The following is an 18,656-nucleotide window of genomic DNA, read 5'->3' as shown; positions in this document are numbered from 1 at the left end:
TTGGTGTAACTCCAACAAAGACACAACGCAACACACAACGCAACACACTCTACAAGCAAAGACAACACTTGAGTGACCACTAGCAAGGTCAGCAGCAGACTCAACCAAGCAGCAACCATGACTATGATTATGATTCCGATTCCGATTCCGATTCTGATTACATTGAATTTATCTCTTTGCAGCTGCCCTCCGCCAGGCGGATCAGTTGAACAACGGACATGAAGATGTGCAGAATGCTGTGGCAGCCGCTGCTGCTCTGGCTGCTGCTACTCCAAGTGCAGGTAAGAAACCTTTCACCTGTTTGCTGATTTCGTTTCTTGCTCAAGTCCATTGCCCAAGTCGTCTAGAAGCTGGGAAATGTAATCTATTTAACAGTTCTTAGAATGAACTTCCTGATTAGGCCACATGAACCGTAACCAATCGAGTCTTGGCCAATCGCCACCAGTCTGCTACCAGCCCTGTCTAACGGATATGCGATCTGCTCTAATGCAGATTGCGTATCGACCGAGCGACCGAGCGACCGAGCGACCGGCAGCGAACGGAAGAGGCTTTTGTCTGGGCTGGCCAAAAAATTATGTGTGGCTTTGTGGCTGTTGCGGTGCCTTCTGCTGATGCAGCACTTTTGCGTTTTGTGTTCATAAAAAAACCAAAAGACTTGGGACACAAACTGGAGTCGAGTGATTTATCGCATTGCGTATACGCCTCCACGCGACTGACGCACTTCTCTTCTTCTCCACTCTCGGTCTGTTGCAGCAACCCATCAGCGGCCTGGAACAGAGCACAGACTACTCGGCGGCGTCAGTGGCCACCACCACAGCAACGCCACACACAGTGGTGCCCCCACATTTACGCAGCTTCAAGGGTCGCATTCAGACCACAACACCAACGTCGAGGACATCGAAGGACGCCCGCCCCTTGGCCACTGGCGCTGAGGCGCAGCAGGAACTGGTGGGCCAAATCGCCTCCAAATCGTACATTTCGGGACCCACCACACAGGCCTCGAAGCTGTCCAAGCGTGCCGGCCTGGCCGGGCCCAAAAAGTTTCCCAAAGATGTGCGAAATCGCAGCAGCGTCGCCGTGGAACGCAACAAATTGCATCACGATGTGCCCGATCATGTGCCCGACTCCTCGGGCTACATACCACAACGCATTGGACATCCAGTGCATTTGGATTATGGCTCCACGGGTGTGGATTCCAGTGGAGCGCCGACAGGCAGTGGTGCGGGCTATCATGCACCGCCCTACGAGGACAACAAATGGCACGAGGAGTACTGGGATCAGGAGTACGCCGGTCAGCAGTTTCTGCACAACAGCACGAGGGTGCAACGTGAGTGGAAGTCGCTCTAGTTTATGCTTAGAATCTACTCTTAACTGCCTGCTCTTGCCTCGCATAGACATTGAAGCGGAGTGCCAGGATGATTACATGAAGATACGCATTGGCTTTAATGGCTCCTTCAGCGGCTTGCTCTACTCTGCGGGCTATGCCTATGACCCGGACTGCATGTACATCAATGGCTCGGGTCGTGACTATTACGAGTTCTACATACAACTAAATCGCTGTGGCACTTTGGGCAAGAACTCACTGCAGGAGGAGAGTCGCAAGAATCCAACTGTGGGTACCCAAAAGAAAGCCCATTCATAGATCTAATATTTGTTTGAATTTTTCCCCTCAGAACTTCATGTGGAACACGGTCACAGTGCAATACAATCCCCTAATTGAGGAGGAATACGATGAGCACTTTAAGGTCACCTGCGAGTATGGCTATGACTTTTGGAAGACGGTTACCTTTCCCTTTCTAGATGTGGAGTAAGTGCACACTCAGAATTCATTTCCCACAGAAAAGCTCATCAATTCCCTTCCCCAGAGTGGCCACTGGCAATCCTGTCGTCTTCACACTGAGTCCACCCGAATGCTACATGGAAATACAGAATGGCTATGGCATTGGTGGGCCGCGTGTGACGGGTCCAGTGCGTGTGGGCGATCCACTGACCCTGATCATCTACATGCGAAGCAAATATGGTGAGTAAATGTCTATCCAAACCCATAAATCACGGCTCACTGACTGATTGTTGGGCATTCCATAGATGGCTTTGACATTGTGGTCAACGATTGCTATGCACACAATGGCGCCAACAAGCGGATACAGCTCATCGATCAGCATGGCTGTCCGGTGGATGACAAGCTCATCTCACGCTTCAGGGGCTCCTGGTCCGATGCGGGTGTCTACGAGACGCAGGTTTATGCGTATATGAAAACATTTCGATTCACTGGCTCCCCGGCACTCTACATTGAGTGTGATGTCCGCATGTGCCACGGACGTTGTCCGGTAAGTTGTTAGGTTACTTTTACCAGAAGGATCTTTGCTGATTCCCCTTTTGCAGAGTCAACCCTGTCACTGGCGCAACCTGAAAGCAGTCACTAAGCGTGACACTTCCAACATGACGGCCACGAATCTCTCGCTCCCACCACTGTCCACCGATGGCGAAGGCCTCGCTGCCCTCACCACAGAGAGTCCCTCCGCACAGAATTCTCTCTCGGAGAACGTGAACCTCTTTCAGTCGCTGCGCGTGCTGCAGGAGGGCGAAAACGATGGCGATGATGTCTATGCCCATCGGCAGACGAAGCCCCCGGGGCCGCATCAGACCTGCCTGAAGACCAGCACCTTCTCGGCGCTCACAGCCGCTGGCTCTGCCCTGCTCTGTGTGCTGACTGTGACGCTGTTCATTGCCTGCTCCCGGCTGAAGCGGCGCAACGAGTCAACGCTCTACGACTCCTACATAGCGCACAAGGGTCAAATCGATTGATTGTCGCTGCCTTTCGCTTCCAGCGTTCGATTGTGTATATAGTTTATGTCCAACCAACCAAGTTCTGTTAGTTTTAATATAAGTTTTACTTTGTAGTATTTTCTTAGGTTTTTCGTTGTATTTTTAAGGTTTTAATTTCGTCAAAATGCAAATTTTCGATAATTAAAAATGGCAAAAAACAAAATTTGCTACGAATTTTAAGTGGGAATGCCCCCAAAAGCTGCTGCCACCCGAAAGCATGCAACAGTCGCAGCTGTACACGTAGCTTACATATATTTTACACAACTTTTACATCGTTTTTACATGCCATTAAAAGCAATGAAGGCCGTTTAGCAGGCGGTTTTGCGGCACGTCTGGTTGTCGTCTCATTTTATGCTACCCCATGTGGGAGGCATAAGGAAACGCCTTTCGTGGCTTGTGCCACTTGTCACTTCGCACTTCCTCATGCTCGGAAGGCAAGTGTGTGGCATGCCCCCCAGGCCATCATTGACATGCCCGTTCAGCGTTTTTGTGTGCTGTTTGCTTGTCATGGATTCATGCCGGAGATTTATTTATTGTGACGGTTTTTGTTTTGTCGGTCGTGCGCTTTGCCGCATGATTTTCATTTTCATTTGTTGTTTGCTGGCTGCTGGCTGGCTGCTGACACAAATTTTCGACTGCGGCGCGCCGCAAAACATTGCCCAAAGTGTTAATATGGTTGAGGACTTTTAATATTACTCAACTTTGCAGTGCAACTGCCACACAGAGCCACAGATGCAGCCACACAGCCACAGACACTCTGCTAATTGTGCAATTTTGCGATGGCCTGACGACGCCTCATTTTTGGCGTTTGTGGCAGCGCGTCACTTCTTGTTGGTTCTCGAGTGTACAAATTAACACGGAACGAGCAGAACCAACAGCCAGTAGCAGTCTCAAATTGCTTTGACTAATTAATTTATTTGACACCTGAGAAAACAAACAAAGGAAAACTCGCAGCAACTCACAGCGAAAAATCGAAAAAAACAATCCAAATGTTTATGTTATCAAATTAAATTTTTCGCACACAATTTTGCATACAATAAGCCATGGCGTGGCGCGTTTTTGTGAGCACATTTATGATTAATTGCGGTTTAAACAGTTTAAAAACAACACGAAATAAAGTTGCAAACATTCCGAAAAACTGCCAAAAAAATATTTAAAATGCTTTCGGCATGCCCCACCCCATTTGGAGGTAATAATTATGTACGAAAAAGAGATTTCTCCACTTACCGTCATCTCGGCCATCGCTGTGGGTTCCATCTGCCGCACGTATTGCGGCTGTGAGGCTGTGCGACGACCTTGAGTGCGGCCAAAGTGTTTCAATTGAATGCAGCCAAAATAAATTATGAAAAATACAGAAAATTAATTTGATGTAATTTTTGCGTTGGCGTTGATTTTATCGCTGAACAAAACTCGGCAAAATAGGAATAGAAACACTTACACAGCTGTGGGGGAATGACGAGGCAGGCGGCTGCTTGGGTGACACCAAAATGGCAACCAAATTGCGGCAGCCCGACTCCGACTCAGAGACCAACAAAGGCTTCAAAAACTGCTGCTTTTTATGCGCTGCGAGGGGCGACCTTAGTGTGCTTCTTTTTTTTTCTTGATTTTTGCTTTTTTCTCGCCATGCAGCAGAGCTGCCGCCACACTGATGATGTCTCATAACTTGTGCACGTTCGTGGCCTGAGTCTTTCGCTTGCATTGTATTGCGCTGTCATGCGCACATGAAAATCATCATCCTCATCATTCTCATCATCCTCATCATCACGAGGCAAAGGTAGCTTCCATCAGCAATGCAAAAATATGCTTTCATTACCAAATGGTTAATGCATAATGTTTCCCCCTTTTGACTGCGACTTCTGTGCAGTTTTTTTGGCAGTTTTTTCCACTGCTCCTCGATTGTGGCAAGCATTTTTAAACGTAAATGAAACAAATCGTTACACGGAAGTGCTTGAAGTGTTAAATATTGTAATTCATGTAATTAGGGATCAGGCGGACAGCTGCTGACAGTGCCATGAGCGCTGAAAAAAGGGAGAACGAGTCCATAATTATTACCAAAAATAAGACACAAAAGAACTTCCAAACTGTTACTTCCTAACCCAAAGAAACCTTAATGATGTTCTGTGCAATGTGTTGCTGTAATTCCCTGAGTAATCTTTTAGGCACATTCTACGAGTATTTGGAATCATTCATTGAGGCGCCATGAGGAACTGCCGCCTGCTAATGATATTCATGAGTAATTAGACGCAACATATCATGCCAGAAAAAATAGCTACAAAAACACAACAACAAAACTATGAAATAACAAATTAAGCGCCACGCCCACATGACCTTTTGAGGCGTTGCTTTTGTGTCTGTTGTTTTTTTGTGTTGCCTTTTGTTTGTTTTGCTTAATTTATAGGCTCAAGTGTTGTGTCATAATTAATATACGCTCTAGAGTCAAGCGCACACGGAAGCTGTCGTTCCCATACATTTACTTTTCGCAGGCACTGTGGCGGAACTTCTTCTTTGGGGACGGCTGGCATCCCTGAGCACATGTCAGCCCAGCAGCATCAGCCAACAGCTGTTTCGGTCTTTGTTTACAAACTACTCAAGGGAGAGGATGAGAGCAAGAGAGAGGCAGAGACACACAGCCACCCCGCTGGATAAGGGAGAGTGCATCAACTTTGGGTTGCTCTCTTTTATCCGAAATTTATGACGCCTGCGCCGTGCGTTTGCCACTCGGCTGCTGCGCGCATTCCCATTGATTTTTATCCAGAATCCCCGAAGTAGAGTTCTTAATCCGCACCCAAACTGACTGGCTCCCAGTCAGAGCAGCGCAGAAAAACTCTCTGGCAGCAAATTTTCGGAAAAATAATCTAGTGAAAATTCAACCAATCAATTTAGTTGCAAAATCAAAAGCCAAGCAAGCTGCCTAGCCTGGCCTGGCCTGAAGGTGAAGTGCAAGAGAAACCCTTTACGTAGAAGAGTTTTTAGCAGCTCTAAGGCTGTGCCGTTTCTTTGTGTGTGTCTGCAGTTCGGGCGTGGACTCCATTCATTCATCCATTCAGCATCAAAAATCTCCCAACATGTTCTGGACCTTGTAAGTGCTGAGGAATACCCAACCAACATGGAGTGCACGAGCAGATCCTGGCTGCTGTACGGCATCCTTGGGCTCCTGGCCATAGCCGCAGGTACGTAAGGTGCGGGCCGACTGGCGGGGCGGGGGCAGTGGGCCAACTCTGCCCCCAATTTCCGGGCTGGGGCTGTTATGTAATTTACAACAAAAACTCGCGAAAAAGTAAAGGAAAAACTCTGCTGCTAAAAGTTACCAACAAAAATCCAAACCCTTCCGCAAAAAAAAACAAAAGAACAACTATCTCTCTCTCTTTCTCTCTCTCTCTCTCTCTCTCTCTCTTAGCTAGCTAACAAATTTTTACAGCAATGATTTGATTTTTTTCTTAAATTTTACAAACTCGCGCTGGCAGCGCCGCCTTAACAAGTTCTCCAAGCTCTCATTTTGGGCAACCACCAAACCAACCCAGCAACCACCACCAGCCTCAGCTCCGCGGCCGCTGCTCCCTTGTATTGTATCTCAGCCTCTCAACACTGCTACCCCACAACCAACCCAGAGCCAGAGTCAGTACCCGAAACCATCGACAGCTTTCGACTGCGAACATATTTCCCCCAACGAGCAAAGTGTTTAATGAGAGACTTGGAGTAGCTTGCCAAAGCGACGCTGCTGCAGCGCTGCAAACGAGAAAAAATTAGAACCAAACCCACAAAACTGCGCTAGTCATTTTCACTCTATATCAAACTATATATATCCATAATATATATCCTATATATTCCATATAATCTAATGTAGAACTCTACTTAGTAGCACACCCATCCATACATCCATCCAAACACCCAGCCACCAACCATCCACCCGCACAAAAAGAAAACCAGTTGAGAACCCCCCCGTTAAGAGTAGATCTTCTGCTATAGCTATCTCTGTCTGTCTATTAGCTTCAGCTACTAGTATTTCTCTTGCTCCCTGCCCACTTGCAACTCTCTCTCTCTAGCTTCCTGTCCACTTCTATTACTGTCTCTTGCTCCCTGCTCTCTCTCTCTCTCTCTCTCTGTCTTTAATGCTCGACAAACTGTAAACTTCTGTACCCTATAAAAAGAAAAACTATTCCTTATACTCGTACTCTCTTTATCTCTCTCTCTCTCTCTCTGTATATGCATAAGTATATCCTCCATCTCCTGCCTTTTGTAATTAAAAACTTCTCCAAGCCCCAGCTGAAATCTCCCTCAATCCCAATCCAACCAAACCCCACCCAAAACCCTGTGACTATCCCACGTTTCAAGGGGCTACTTGCAAGCACAAGGTAGCCAAGGAAGCTCCTCGTACAGCCGCAGGATGAACAACAACAACCAACCAAGCAAACAAACAACAACAAAAAAAGATCAACCACAAAACAAAAACGTAAACGATAAAGAAAATCACCGATTTTCAGTCAATGAAAATGCATTTTATATATATACAACATATGTACATACAATATATATACTTTATATAGATATATATATATATAAAGATTTCTGTATCAACTGCCGAATCTTAATTCATACTCCTTCTCTTCTGAGCAGTCCAAGAAAAAAGGGAACAACTAAATAGAATTGGTAGGAGAACAGAACCCTGAAAATGAGGCATAGGTACTTAGTGTCCAGAGCTCTGTTGGTATATAATGACACACACACACACACACACTTAAAACACACACTCACACAGTCACATAGTAACGGTATGAACATCCCAAACGCCCCCATGCCAACCATTCACCTAGCCGCAAAGTGCAACTTCAGCAGGGGCAGTAGACACGCTCGCGTGTGCTCCATATATGAGTTCCCGCACGCACTCCCACACACACACATGGGCGACAAGGATAACCCGGTCACACACACACGCAAGCCAGAGTGTGAGCAGCATCCAACCCAAAAAAGGAGCTTTTCGCTCTCTCTCACCCACAAGCGACACGTGAAGTGGAGGACAAGCTTTCGGATAAAACTTTACTCAGCTGTCGTAGCGCAAGGAAAACAACGGTTAACCGGCACATATAGTCATCTCTTTCACGCACACTCTCATAGATAGAATGGGGTTTTGCCCTGCTAGGTCCTTAGGGACAAAGTAAAGAGTTTCTAGTGGGGTGGTGGCACCAAAGCTATAAGTGTTGCACATGTCGTTAAGCACCAATCGTTAATCGTTATCGCTAGCTGTGTTATCGTAGTAAAACTTTCAGCTAGGACTCTAGGACTGTAAGAATCAAGCAAAAAGCGAGAGGCATTTGCATTAAAGCAGCCACTAGGTGAGGCCTAGTTCTTGCTTAATGGAAGTGCCTCCGCATATGCGGCGTATACACAACGTAGGCCAAGAACCATCCACAAACAGTAAACAGAAACCACAAACAAAACATACAAAACTTGCAGCACCACCAATATTAAATATTAATCAATGAAAACCAATAATAAAACCCACAATCGAGCGTCCATTTTTGTTTACTTCTTTCCGAAATCAAAATTCCAAAATTCCAAGTTGCTAAATGAAGAAGAAGATGTTGAAGAATCGGTCAAAAGTTGGATAAATGTCTCTCTCTCCCTCTGTCACTCTCTCTGTCTTTCACTCTGTCCTATCTGTCTCTCGCTCTCTCAGCCTGTCTCTCTCACACACTCTCTCTCTCTCTCTCTCTTTCGCGCTGTCTCTCTACCTAACTCTATCTCTGCCTAAGCTATATCATCCTAAGCCCATTCAAAAATGAAAAATTAAATTTAAAAAAAAACCCCAAAAAACCAAGAAATACTAAAAAAAAACAAAGAATACAACAACTTTGCTCATCCGTTCCGTTTCTCTGTATTCTCTGATTTCATTAAAATGTTTCATTTATTTATTAAATATTTAACGTTTTTGTTCAAATATTTTTCTCTTTTTGTCTTTACATTTTTCTCTTCCCCAATTTGTATCTATTTAATATTTGAATTTTGCTTTCTTTTTACCCTTTTTCTTTGCATTTCTTTTCTGTTTTTATGGATTTTTATTTTGTTATTTTTAGTCAGTGCATCCGAAGACGAAGAGCGCCTGGTGCGTGACCTCTTTCGAGGCTACAATAAACTCATACGACCCGTACAGAATATGACACAAAAAGTTGGAGTAAGATTTGGTTTGGCGTTCGTACAGCTAATCAATGTCGTAAGTGTTTACAAAAATCAAATTTGCCAAATGAAACAAAAAAAAAACACAAAAACTAATCAACTAATAAAAAATATATTGTATAAAAAAAAAAGAATAACAATGACAATAAAAAAGAAAGAAAAAAACTAACATTAGTAGCGTGTAAATGTATTTTCGTGTTCGAATTCTTCAGTTTTGTTGTTGCCACACACACACACACACACACACACACACACAGCCAGCCACCAGTTACGCCCATGTGTAAAGTTGTGGGCGTGGCAGTGGCATACCAAAATAAAATTATTTAAAGCTTTCGTTTTATTAGTTGCTTTTTGTGTAAATAATTACGCACACAACCGTGCCTTGACTTTGTATGTTTCGTAGTGCTGAAGAAAAACAAGAAGAAAAAAATACTAACTCTAATACCAAATACTAACCCTAAAGAATTAAGACTTAAACAAGCAAATCCAAAAAAAAAACCAACTAACTGACTAACTAAAAAAACACTAAGAGTTAACCAAAATGTCGAAATAATTGTCTTAACTATCCCTTCCCGCCCGCTCTTTCTCTCTCTCTCTCTCTCTCTCTCTCTCTCTTACTCTCACACACAAACAATGTCGATTCGATTTCGATTCGTTTCGAATCTGCAATACAAAAATCGTATTCGTAATCGTCCTCGTACCGTTATCTCTCACGTAACCACCAACCACCACAAACCACCATCACCATGAAAAATATCACCATAAATATCGACAAAAAATCAAAAAATCCAAACAAAAAAAATACAAACGAATATTCCCGAACCGAAATACCGAACCGAAATCACAAGAATGAGAAAAATCAAATTATGAAATCAAACGTTTGGCTACGTTTGGTTTGGTACGACTACCAGCTGCAGTGGGATGAGGCCGATTATGGCGGCATCGGGGTGCTACGTCTGCCACCCGACAAGGTTTGGAAGCCGGACATTGTGCTCTTCAATAAGTGAGTAAATGGCCATAGATAACCGTAACAACTAGTACTCCTACTACTTACTCTCTCTCTCTCTCTGTCAACTGTGTACACTAAAAATATAAATAATTAGTTGTAGGCGAAAGTAATCCACAGCTTTCCAACGGCGAACGATCTTTCTCGTTCTTCTCTCTCTCTCTCTCTCTCTGTGCATAAAGCAAAGACTAATTAATGTATCCATTCTCTATCCGAATAACTTTATTGCTAACCCAAAACCCAGTGCCGATGGCAACTACGAGGTGCGCTACAAGTCCAACGTTCTCATTTATCCCACGGGCGAGGTGCTGTGGGTGCCGCCGGCCATCTACCAGAGCTCCTGCACCATCGATGTCACCTATTTCCCCTTTGACCAGCAGACGTGCATCATGAAATTCGGTTCGTGGACCTTCAACGGTGATCAGGTCTCGCTGGCCCTCTACAACAACAAGAACTTTGTGGATTTGTCGGATTACTGGAAGTCGGGCACCTGGGACATCATCGAGGTGCCCGCCTACCTCAATGTCTACGATGGCGACAGCACACATCCCACCGAGACGGACATCACATTCTACATCATCATTCGGCGCAAGACTCTCTTCTACACGGTGAATTTAATTCTGCCCACAGTGTTGATTTCCTTCCTCTGTGTTTTGGTCTTCTATCTGCCAGCGGAGGCGGGCGAAAAGGTGAGGATTGAGATCAGGTTCAAGCTGCAGTTTGACTCTCTCTCTCTCTCTCTCTCTCTCTCTCGTTGTCTTCCAGGTTACCCTCGGCATTAGTATTCTCCTGTCACTGGTTGTGTTCCTGTTGCTCGTGTCAAAGATATTGCCACCCACATCGCTGGTGCTGCCACTGATTGCCAAGTATCTGCTGTTCACTTTCATCATGAACACGGTGTCCATTCTGGTGACGGTGATCATCATCAATTGGAACTTCCGTGGGCCGCGCACACATCGCATGCCCATGTACATACGCTCCGTATTTCTGCACTATCTGCCCGCCCTGCTGTTCATGAAGCGTCCGCGTAAGACCCGTCTACGCTGGATGATGGAAATGCCGGGCATGAGCATGCCGGCTCATCCACATCCCTCGTACGGCTCGCCAGCGGAGCTGCCCAAGCATATCAGCGCCATTGGTGGCAAGCAGTCCAAAATGGAGGTCATGGAGCTGTCCGATTTGCATCATCCCAACTGCAAGATCAATCGGAAGGTCAACAGCGGCGCAGAGTTGGGCCTGGGCGATGGCTGTCGTCGCGAGAGCGAGTCCTCCGACTCCATTCTGCTCTCCCCCGAAGCCAGCAAGGCCACCGAGGCGGTTGAGTTCATAGCCGAACATTTGCGTAACGAGGATCTCTATATACAGGTTAGTGTGTGGCAGAAGATTCCATGGAATGCATTAATGCATTTTTAACTTATTTCTAGACCCGTGAGGATTGGAAGTACGTGGCCATGGTGATCGATCGCCTGCAGCTGTATATTTTCTTTATTGTGACAACTGCCGGCACGGTTGGCATTTTAATGGATGCACCACATATCTTCGAGTATGTCGATCAGGATCGCATCATTGAGATCTACAGGGGAAAGTAGGTTGCAGGAGGGAGCAGCGGTAGGAAAGAAATGGTTAACAGCATTGCAAACGCAACAATAATAAGCAAACAAAAACACAAAGAAAATGTGGAAGGAAAGTGGCGAACAAACAATGAAGAAATTGCCACAATTAGCGCGGATTTTTTAGACTTTACTAAACGAATAAACGAATTAATGGCTTGAGCAAAATTAACCCTAACACATACAATTCAAACACACTAAAACAAGTAACTAAATTAAAGTAAAAACACAGAAGGATTGGCAGGGGAGGAACACTAAACTGTCGGCAAATAGTTCATGCAGCAACAAATGTTTAACAGATAAATCAAAATAATACAAGGAAAAAACAAAAAGAAAACAAACCAAAACCTAGTGGAATTGTGCGTAAATGTATAATTTTAATTACACAAAAACTTAGCTAATATATACACTAAAAATCTAGTAGTGAGCGCAGTGTTTGGTTTAAGTTTGGAGGATTGTTTTTCTCTCTCAGAACTTTGTTATGTTGAAGCGGAAATATAAGACACCTTAAGCTTAAGTAAAACAATTTAACATTTAAGCATTGAGCAATTCACACACTGAAAAACAAAATCACAATTTGTAAATGCTTCACAATCGATCACAAAACACACACAAAACAGCTACCATAAAGATCTCTCTATAAGCAATGCAGCGATCAACCCAAATAAAAATGCAAAAGTTAATTTAATAGTGAACAAAAAAAACTGGGATAATTTTTGTATAATTTTATTTATTGACCAACTGCGGGAATGTTGATGCAAATGAGAATCACAGATAGCTGGGGAGTTATCTATGGAATGGCTGGCCAATTATGTAAGCACGATTCTTGGCCACTTTATGTTACTGTTAGAAGTCACACAAATATTCGCACATTACTCATACGCCCACGGGCAGACTGCTGTGTGAATTCTGTCATCTTCAATCAGTCTGCCAGATATAAGTAGCCCAGTGCCAGAGCCTCACATCATAATGAACTAAGCACACAGGCAGGAATTCCCTAAGGCCTAGCGGATCCTGGTCATAATTAATTACACACAAAAACCCAGCAGAATTTAGATACAAAAAAAAAACACTAAAAACTAACTAGTACGCGCTGTGTTATTGACTTACAATCGCCGCTGATTACCAAGCCAAAAGCAGCCAGCCAGCCACAAGCCGCCAGATGTGTGAGTTTGTGAGTATGTGAGTACGTGTTCGGATCTACAAATATCTATCTGAATCTCTATCTCTCGCTGTGTGTACAGCTATCTATGTACAGCTTCTCGTCTGTGGCTACATCAAAGGTTGCAGCATCACGACGACTACAGCGACTACGACGAACGATGACGATCGACCGACCGACCGACCGACCGACCAACCGTCCCACTGGGCCCAAAACTCGTCTCGTCTTGGCTGACTCAAAGCCTCGGCATGTCTGTACGACCGAAAGCGCCGCTTAGGGGCTGCTCTGGCTGTGGCTCTGAGGTATAAATGCGCCAAGGGAGAACATTTGGGCATCATTCGATTTTCTGATTTTGCAACGAAGACGTCGCTCCAGCTTCAGCTTCAGCTCCCGGGCCAAGTGGATAAATCATTTTCCTCAACCGAAACCGGTAATAGTTTTCGCTCTTCGTTTCGCGTTTCTGTGTCTCTGTGTTTGTGTGCGGAAAAACTCGGAAAATCCGCAGCAGAAATGGTGAGTTACGCAGCTCGTCCCGCCCCCGAACCGGGCAGTTTTTGATCTCCCGATCTGTTCCCTTTGTTGCAGCGCTGTCTTGTGCCTCTGCTGGCCGCGCTGCTTGTGACGGCTGGAGTCCACGCGGATGTCTCCCACCTGGACACGGATCTGCAAGAGGATGGCTACCACTACAAGCAGCCATCGGTGCCCTTCCCACAGCCTGGCAGCGGCAATGACATCGATGATTCGGGCATAGGCTCGGGTCCAGCTCCCTCGGCGCCAGGTCCCTCCTACGGACCGCCGCCACAGACGCAGCCTCCACGTCCGCAGCCACCACCGCGCCCGCAGCCACCGCCGCGTCCTCAGCCCACGCAGCCAGCTCCTTCCTACGGTCCACCACAGCCGCAGCCCACGCAGCCAGCTCCGTCCTACGGTCCGCCACAAACTCCGCCACCTGCACCGCGCCCTCAGCCCACGCAGCCAGCTCCGTCCTACGGTCCGCCACAAACTCCGCCACCTGCACCGCGTCCTCAGCCCACGCAGCCAGCTCCTTCCTATGGCCCACCGCAGAAGCAGCCTCCGCCACGCCCTCAGCCGCAGCCTACACAGCCTGCACCCTCGTATGGGCCACCACAAACGCTGCCACCTGCACCACCACGGCCCCAGCCCACACAGCCAGCTCCGTCTTACGGTCCACCCCAGACACAGCCGCCGCCGCCGCCGCGCCCACAGCCGCCATCCCCACAGCCTGGTCCGGAGTATCTGCCGCCCGATCAGCCCAAGCCACGTCCCACACCACCGCGTCCACAGCCACCACCACCACCACCAAGGCCGCAGCCGCAGCCTCAGCCTCAGCCCACTCCCGGATATGGACCTCCTCCAAGGCCGCAGCCTCAGCCACAACCCACTCCTGGATACGGGCCACCACCAAGGCCACAGCCTCAACCTCAGCCACAGCCCCAGCCGCAGCCTCAGCCTCAGCCCACTCCCGGATATGGACCTCCCCCTAGGCCACAGCCACAGCCTCAACCACAGCCTCAGCCCCAGCCCTCTCCCGGCTACGGGCCACCACAAACGCAGCCACCACGCCCACAGCCTCCACGTCCCCAGCCCCCACGCCCACAACCGCCTCAGCCTCAGCCACAGCCCGGAGCCGAGTATCTGCCACCACAGGGCGAGAATGAGGTGACTCCACCGCAGCCACAGCCCACGGCGCCAGTTCCGGATTATAACCCACCACCCGGCCCTACCTATCAGCCGCGCCCACCTGCACCCCCAGCACCACCTGCACCCACCTATCAGCCACGTCCTCCAGCACCCCCTGCACCGCCAGCGCCTACTTATCAGCCACGTCCTCCTGCACCCCCAGCACCACCCACACAGGAGTACGGCCCACCGCCCACTGGCGCTGGGCAGGAGGAGGAGGCGGGCGCACTGGGACCCGATGGCTACAACTACAACAAGCCAGCCAAGCCGTTCACCTTCTAGGCCTCCAAAGTCTCAACTTTAAATATAAATCTGTACGCGTACTCGTAAAATTTAGCCACTGCCCCACCCAAACCCCTCCCAGCCCCAACCGATGGCAAAACAAATCTAAATCCAAATAAAAAGACACAAATCTACACCAAAAATCCATCACTCGCTCGGGGGATTCGGAGCGGTCAATGTCCAAGCGAGAGGAGAAGCAAACGGCGGCCTTCTGTCGCGTCACTAGACTGCTGACAGGCCTCAGGCGACGACTTGGAGCTTCATGGCGATGGTCAGCGGCAGATGGCACTGGCCAAAATATCAGCGGTTCAAGTGCAATTGCAATTGCAATTGCAACTGCAACTGCCTGAAACTCTCCGCCCAGCTGGTTGGGTCAAATCAATCAAATCCGGGGGCGCCATAAATCAGAATCAGACGACGACTCGTTCTGCCAGAGGCGGAAATTCCGCGAGCGTCAAGCAGCCGTGAAGCGTTCTCCCGGGACCCAGCAGTCAATGTTTATTTGATGCTTTGGCGAATCTATAAACCTATTATGACTATATGCGAAAGCCCATAAAGATTGCCAGAGTGCCAGCCAGAGAGCCATAGCCATAGCCGGTAGCTGCAATGGCAACATTACGAGCCCATAAATGGGTAGCTGCTGCTGCTGCTGCTGCTGCTGCTGCATTCAAGGTGCTTGCCTCTGCCTCTGCCGTCTAAGTGCAGCCAAAAAATAAATATGAACGAGCGTATCGATCGCCGATCAGAGACGACGACTTTATTCCCACAAGCTGTCGGCCAGTCACACAGTCAATCACTCAGTCAACCTATCAGTCAGTCAGTCATGCAGCCAGTCATCAGGTTCATCAGTCATTTACTCAATATGTCAGTAGCTTAGTCAATAAATTGTCTGCCAGCCATGGCAACTTCATTAGGCTGCCCAAAAAATATATAAATAAAGAGAGAAAAAAAACTGCAGCGGCAGTTGGGAATTGTGCAACAATTTTCCACTCTTGGCTGGCATAGGGTCTGGAGTCTGGGGTCTGGTCTCTCTCCCTCTGTGTGTGCCACTAATTACATAAGCATCTAGTACGAAAACGGCCTTCAATATTGCTGGACTCTGAGTCGACTCCTAGCGCCCTAGCCAACGGATTGCCATTTGATTAACGTCTTAACGAGTGGCTTGGCTTGGGTGTGATTTATGTTGTCAGCACTCTGCACCAGCACCAGCACCAGCACCAGCACCAGCTGCACTTAGATCTGTGCCTTTTTTGCGTGATTTATGGATTACAGCAGCATATCGGGCGGAGCATACTTCAAAAGATTTTTGTTTGGCCTGACAAAAGATTCGCCACGCATTGTTTGCTTCAATAATTAAGTGAGATATTTTTGAGATTTAGTTTTAGTTTGTAGAAGTTGAAAATCAATAACAAGAACAAGAACAAGTTCGTTTGGCAGGCAAATCAACCTGCTGACCTTAGGTGATTTCAGCTCTAACGACCGTTGGGGGAGAGGTGAGTGACAAACGTTGTTTCTGTGAGAAAGATTCTGTTGAGCGGGCAACCGGGCATCATCCGGGTGTAAATTTCCCAAACAAGTTATTAATATTCAGTTCTGTTCTGACTCGCCATCAAACGAATTAAACAACACGCAACACGCGAGTATTAAATATTTAATCAAAAAAATAAAAAATAAAATAAAAATAATTCTTACCCGAAGGCGAAATTCCCCAAATCTCTCAACCCATCTGCCATCTGCCTCCTCCTTCTGCGTCTTCTGCGTCTTCTGCGTCTTCGATCATCTCAAATTTCTAATTAATTCTTCAAAAATGATTCCGACAGCAGCTAATCGAAATTATTAATGGACAAATTATAATTATGACTTAATAGACATTCAATAAAGTCACACAGTGTGATTTATGCGGCAGAAGCAACAGCAACACACCTGTTCCACCTCCACTCGAAGCACATTAAGCATACGCAATGTGATTCACGTCCAAACGAATTGTGCATTGCGCCAGACTTCACTCTCCTGTAAATCAATCACAGGCGAAATTGCCCTTGGCATCGTTTCAACTCCATGGTTTTTTTTTCTATTCTTCTCATAGTTTTGTTGTGCTTTTTGTCTGCTCTGTGTACAAGCGGCACTCGCAACGCATTTAAACGGTTTTGCAGCCAACATTGCGCACGATGATTTGTGTAGACGGCCAAAAGAAATATGAAATGTTCAAGTGGAGCAGCCGGCACAGAGCGGCAAAAACTACAGAAATCATTCACGCATGCAACTGGTTGTCGGCGGCTTGCACAAGCATGATTGAGTGACTGTGGGTCACAGTTACAGCAGAAACTTATGCTATAAGGAAGAGTTTATTGGGAGCTTTCAATTTGGTTAAATTTATTGCAGAATTTGTAGCGCGGGTTGGGGTTTGGGATAAATCAAAGCTGTGCTTTGAATGCGACTTAGATCTGAGCTTTGATGTCGTTGAAAGCTTTTTGGGGGAGCGACAATAATCTTTAGCAGAATTTGATTCAATTTTAATCCAGAAACATTTTATTATAATATTAAAATGGCAATCTATTATTAATTATTAAAATCAGAAACACTTTTTAGTATAAAATTTTAAAAATTTATTTCAGCAACAAAATTGTTCACCAAAGTTTATCCTTTTAAAGAACAACACTTACAAAATATTGTTTACCCATCGTTTACTCACTTGGGTCACCATTTTCAGCTTATAGCTCACCGCTCTCCGCATACCAAAACTCTGCCCAACTAAGGTTAATCGCAATCTATTTTTAAATAATTCCCATGAAGCAGAGTAATCTAGCTGCGAATGAATATATGCAGCACTTTGATTTAAGACAATTGATGTCTTAATTAATGTGTCTGTCTGCATGCAAAATAAATAGATTTTCTGTATAATTTTCTGTATTTTGTGCCCCTAGCCGCCACACAAGCAATCCCCTGTCCCAGTGCCAAGGGTTCACGTTCGGGTTGAGAGGTTCGTCGCATGCTCGCAGCGCATTAACAATAAATTAATCAATTGCTTAATAGATGTTTAACAACTGTTAACCTTCCCGACGAGCAGTCCAAGAGTGGCTGCAAATAAATCAAAAATCTCTGCAAAAATAAACAAAAAGAAACAAACAACATCCACGATTTGCTGGCGATTGGCAGCAGCGAATTTTGTCGATTAAAAACGTTTTCTTGAGCGATTCTTGAGCGTGAACAATATCGTTTAGCTGCCAAAATGGGCAATTATGGCTCAGACAATAATACCGCTAAGCCTTTTTGGCTGGAGTTCGGGGGGGTACGATTGCCTTTGTAAATGCTTTAAAAGATTTTGCAGTTGGCTGTGGGCGCCAGTGATTAGCATAATACCAAGGCATTCGCATGCTCTATTAAAATTAAAAATTTAATTACAAAAACGAACGCCAACATTAATCAGAGGCAGGGGCCGGACACACGCACCGCAGATGCATAGAAAATACTGCCATAGAGGCGACAAACTATGAAGACAACTAGATTAGAGACTCCGACTCGGTCCAGTTCGTTTCATTCATGCACGGACAAAGCAGCCACAGAAGGCGGCTTTTGTTACGCAAATTTACTCACTGACTGCTGGCTGGTGTGAAGCTATTAACGGCAAATATTCATCGATGGCTAGATGGCAACGTCCCTCGATGTGGGTCGCTTGCGACTTGAGCACTGACAGCACTTGTCAAACCAATCCATAATGGATGTCAAAACATCAACCAGCAAATATCTGACAATGGGCAACTTCAGTTTGAAACAAAATGCAAATGCAGAAGCCAGCAGCCAGCAGTCAGCAGCAAAGGCAATCCAATCCGATTGAAAAGTCAAATATACACAAATATACACGTAGATCTCTGCTTAATCTCCAATGCTTACAATCTCT

The 18,656-nt window shown here is 46.2% G+C and overlaps 3 protein-coding genes across 6 annotated transcripts; all 3 read left to right on the top strand.

The window, feature by feature from the left end:
• Positions 1-218: 218 nt before the first annotated feature.
• Positions 219-2,805, top strand: LOC117580580. Its single transcript, XM_034267185.1, has 7 exons — positions 219-281; positions 754-1,327; positions 1,395-1,612; positions 1,674-1,807; positions 1,866-2,020; positions 2,086-2,327; positions 2,383-2,805. The coding sequence occupies exons 1-7, from the start codon at positions 219-221 to the stop codon at positions 2,803-2,805; spliced, it is 1,809 nt and encodes a 602-aa protein (XP_034123076.1).
• Positions 2,806-5,607: 2,802 nt separating this feature from the next.
• On the top strand, positions 5,608-11,931 carry LOC117579546 (acetylcholine receptor subunit beta-like 1). 2 transcript variants are annotated; one of them, XM_034265462.1, is made up of 7 exons: positions 5,608-5,758; positions 5,840-5,996; positions 8,898-9,034; positions 9,846-10,000; positions 10,248-10,692; positions 10,769-11,368; positions 11,428-11,931. In XM_034265462.1, exons 2-7 carry the CDS (start codon positions 5,933-5,935, stop codon positions 11,590-11,592), a joined length of 1,566 nt encoding a protein of 521 aa, XP_034121353.1. In that variant the 5' UTR covers positions 5,608-5,758; positions 5,840-5,932; the 3' UTR covers positions 11,593-11,931. The 2 variants fall into 2 exon arrangements, with proteins under 2 accessions (XP_034121353.1, XP_034121355.1); XM_034265464.1 differs by lacking the exon at positions 5,608-5,758 and having other exon boundaries at positions 5,802-5,996.
• Positions 11,932-13,124: 1,193 nt separating this feature from the next.
• On the top strand, positions 13,125-14,892 carry LOC117579867 (extensin). Of its 3 annotated transcripts, none has more exons than XM_034265980.1 (4): positions 13,125-13,288; positions 13,361-13,603; positions 13,862-14,371; positions 14,408-14,892. In XM_034265980.1, exons 1-4 carry the CDS (start codon positions 13,286-13,288, stop codon positions 14,756-14,758), a joined length of 1,107 nt encoding a protein of 368 aa, XP_034121871.1. In that variant the 5' UTR covers positions 13,125-13,285; the 3' UTR covers positions 14,759-14,892. The 3 variants fall into 3 exon arrangements, with proteins under 3 accessions (XP_034121871.1, XP_034121872.1, XP_034121870.1); XM_034265981.1 differs by having other exon boundaries at positions 13,126-13,288; positions 13,862-13,918; positions 14,342-14,892; XM_034265979.1 differs by having other exon boundaries at positions 13,126-13,288; positions 13,862-14,892.
• Positions 14,893-18,656: the final 3,764 nt, after the last annotated feature.

This window comes from Drosophila guanche, unplaced genomic scaffold, assembly GCF_900245975.1.
Source record: "Drosophila guanche unplaced genomic scaffold, DGUA_6, whole genome shotgun sequence".
Taxonomy (NCBI): Eukaryota; Metazoa; Arthropoda; class Insecta; order Diptera; family Drosophilidae; genus Drosophila; species Drosophila guanche.
Note: the sequence above shows the minus strand (reverse complement) of the source record. Positions and strands in the feature narration are given on the sequence as shown.

Coding starts and splice junctions, on each gene's coding strand:
- LOC117579546 (XM_034265462.1), top strand. CDS start 5,933: ATGGAGTGCACGAGCAGATCCTGGCTGCTGTACGGCATCCTTGGGCTC. Junction 9,035..9,845: donor TCGTACAGCTAATCAATGTC/GTAAGTGTTTAC, acceptor CGAAATCACAAG/AATGAGAAAAATCAAATTAT. Junction 10,001..10,247: donor GACATTGTGCTCTTCAATAA/GTGAGTAAATGG, acceptor CCCAAAACCCAG/TGCCGATGGCAACTACGAGG.
- LOC117579867 (XM_034265979.1), top strand. Junction 13,604..13,861: donor AGCCTCCACGTCCGCAGCCA/CCACCGCGCCCG, acceptor CCGCCACGCCCT/CAGCCGCAGCCTACACAGCC.
- LOC117580580 (XM_034267185.1), top strand. CDS start 219: ATGAAGATGTGCAGAATGCTGTGGCAGCCGCTGCTGCTCTGGCTGCTG. Junction 1,328..1,394: donor CAACAGCACGAGGGTGCAAC/GTGAGTGGAAGT, acceptor TGCCTCGCATAG/ACATTGAAGCGGAGTGCCAG. Junction 2,021..2,085: donor CTACATGCGAAGCAAATATG/GTGAGTAAATGT, acceptor GGCATTCCATAG/ATGGCTTTGACATTGTGGTC.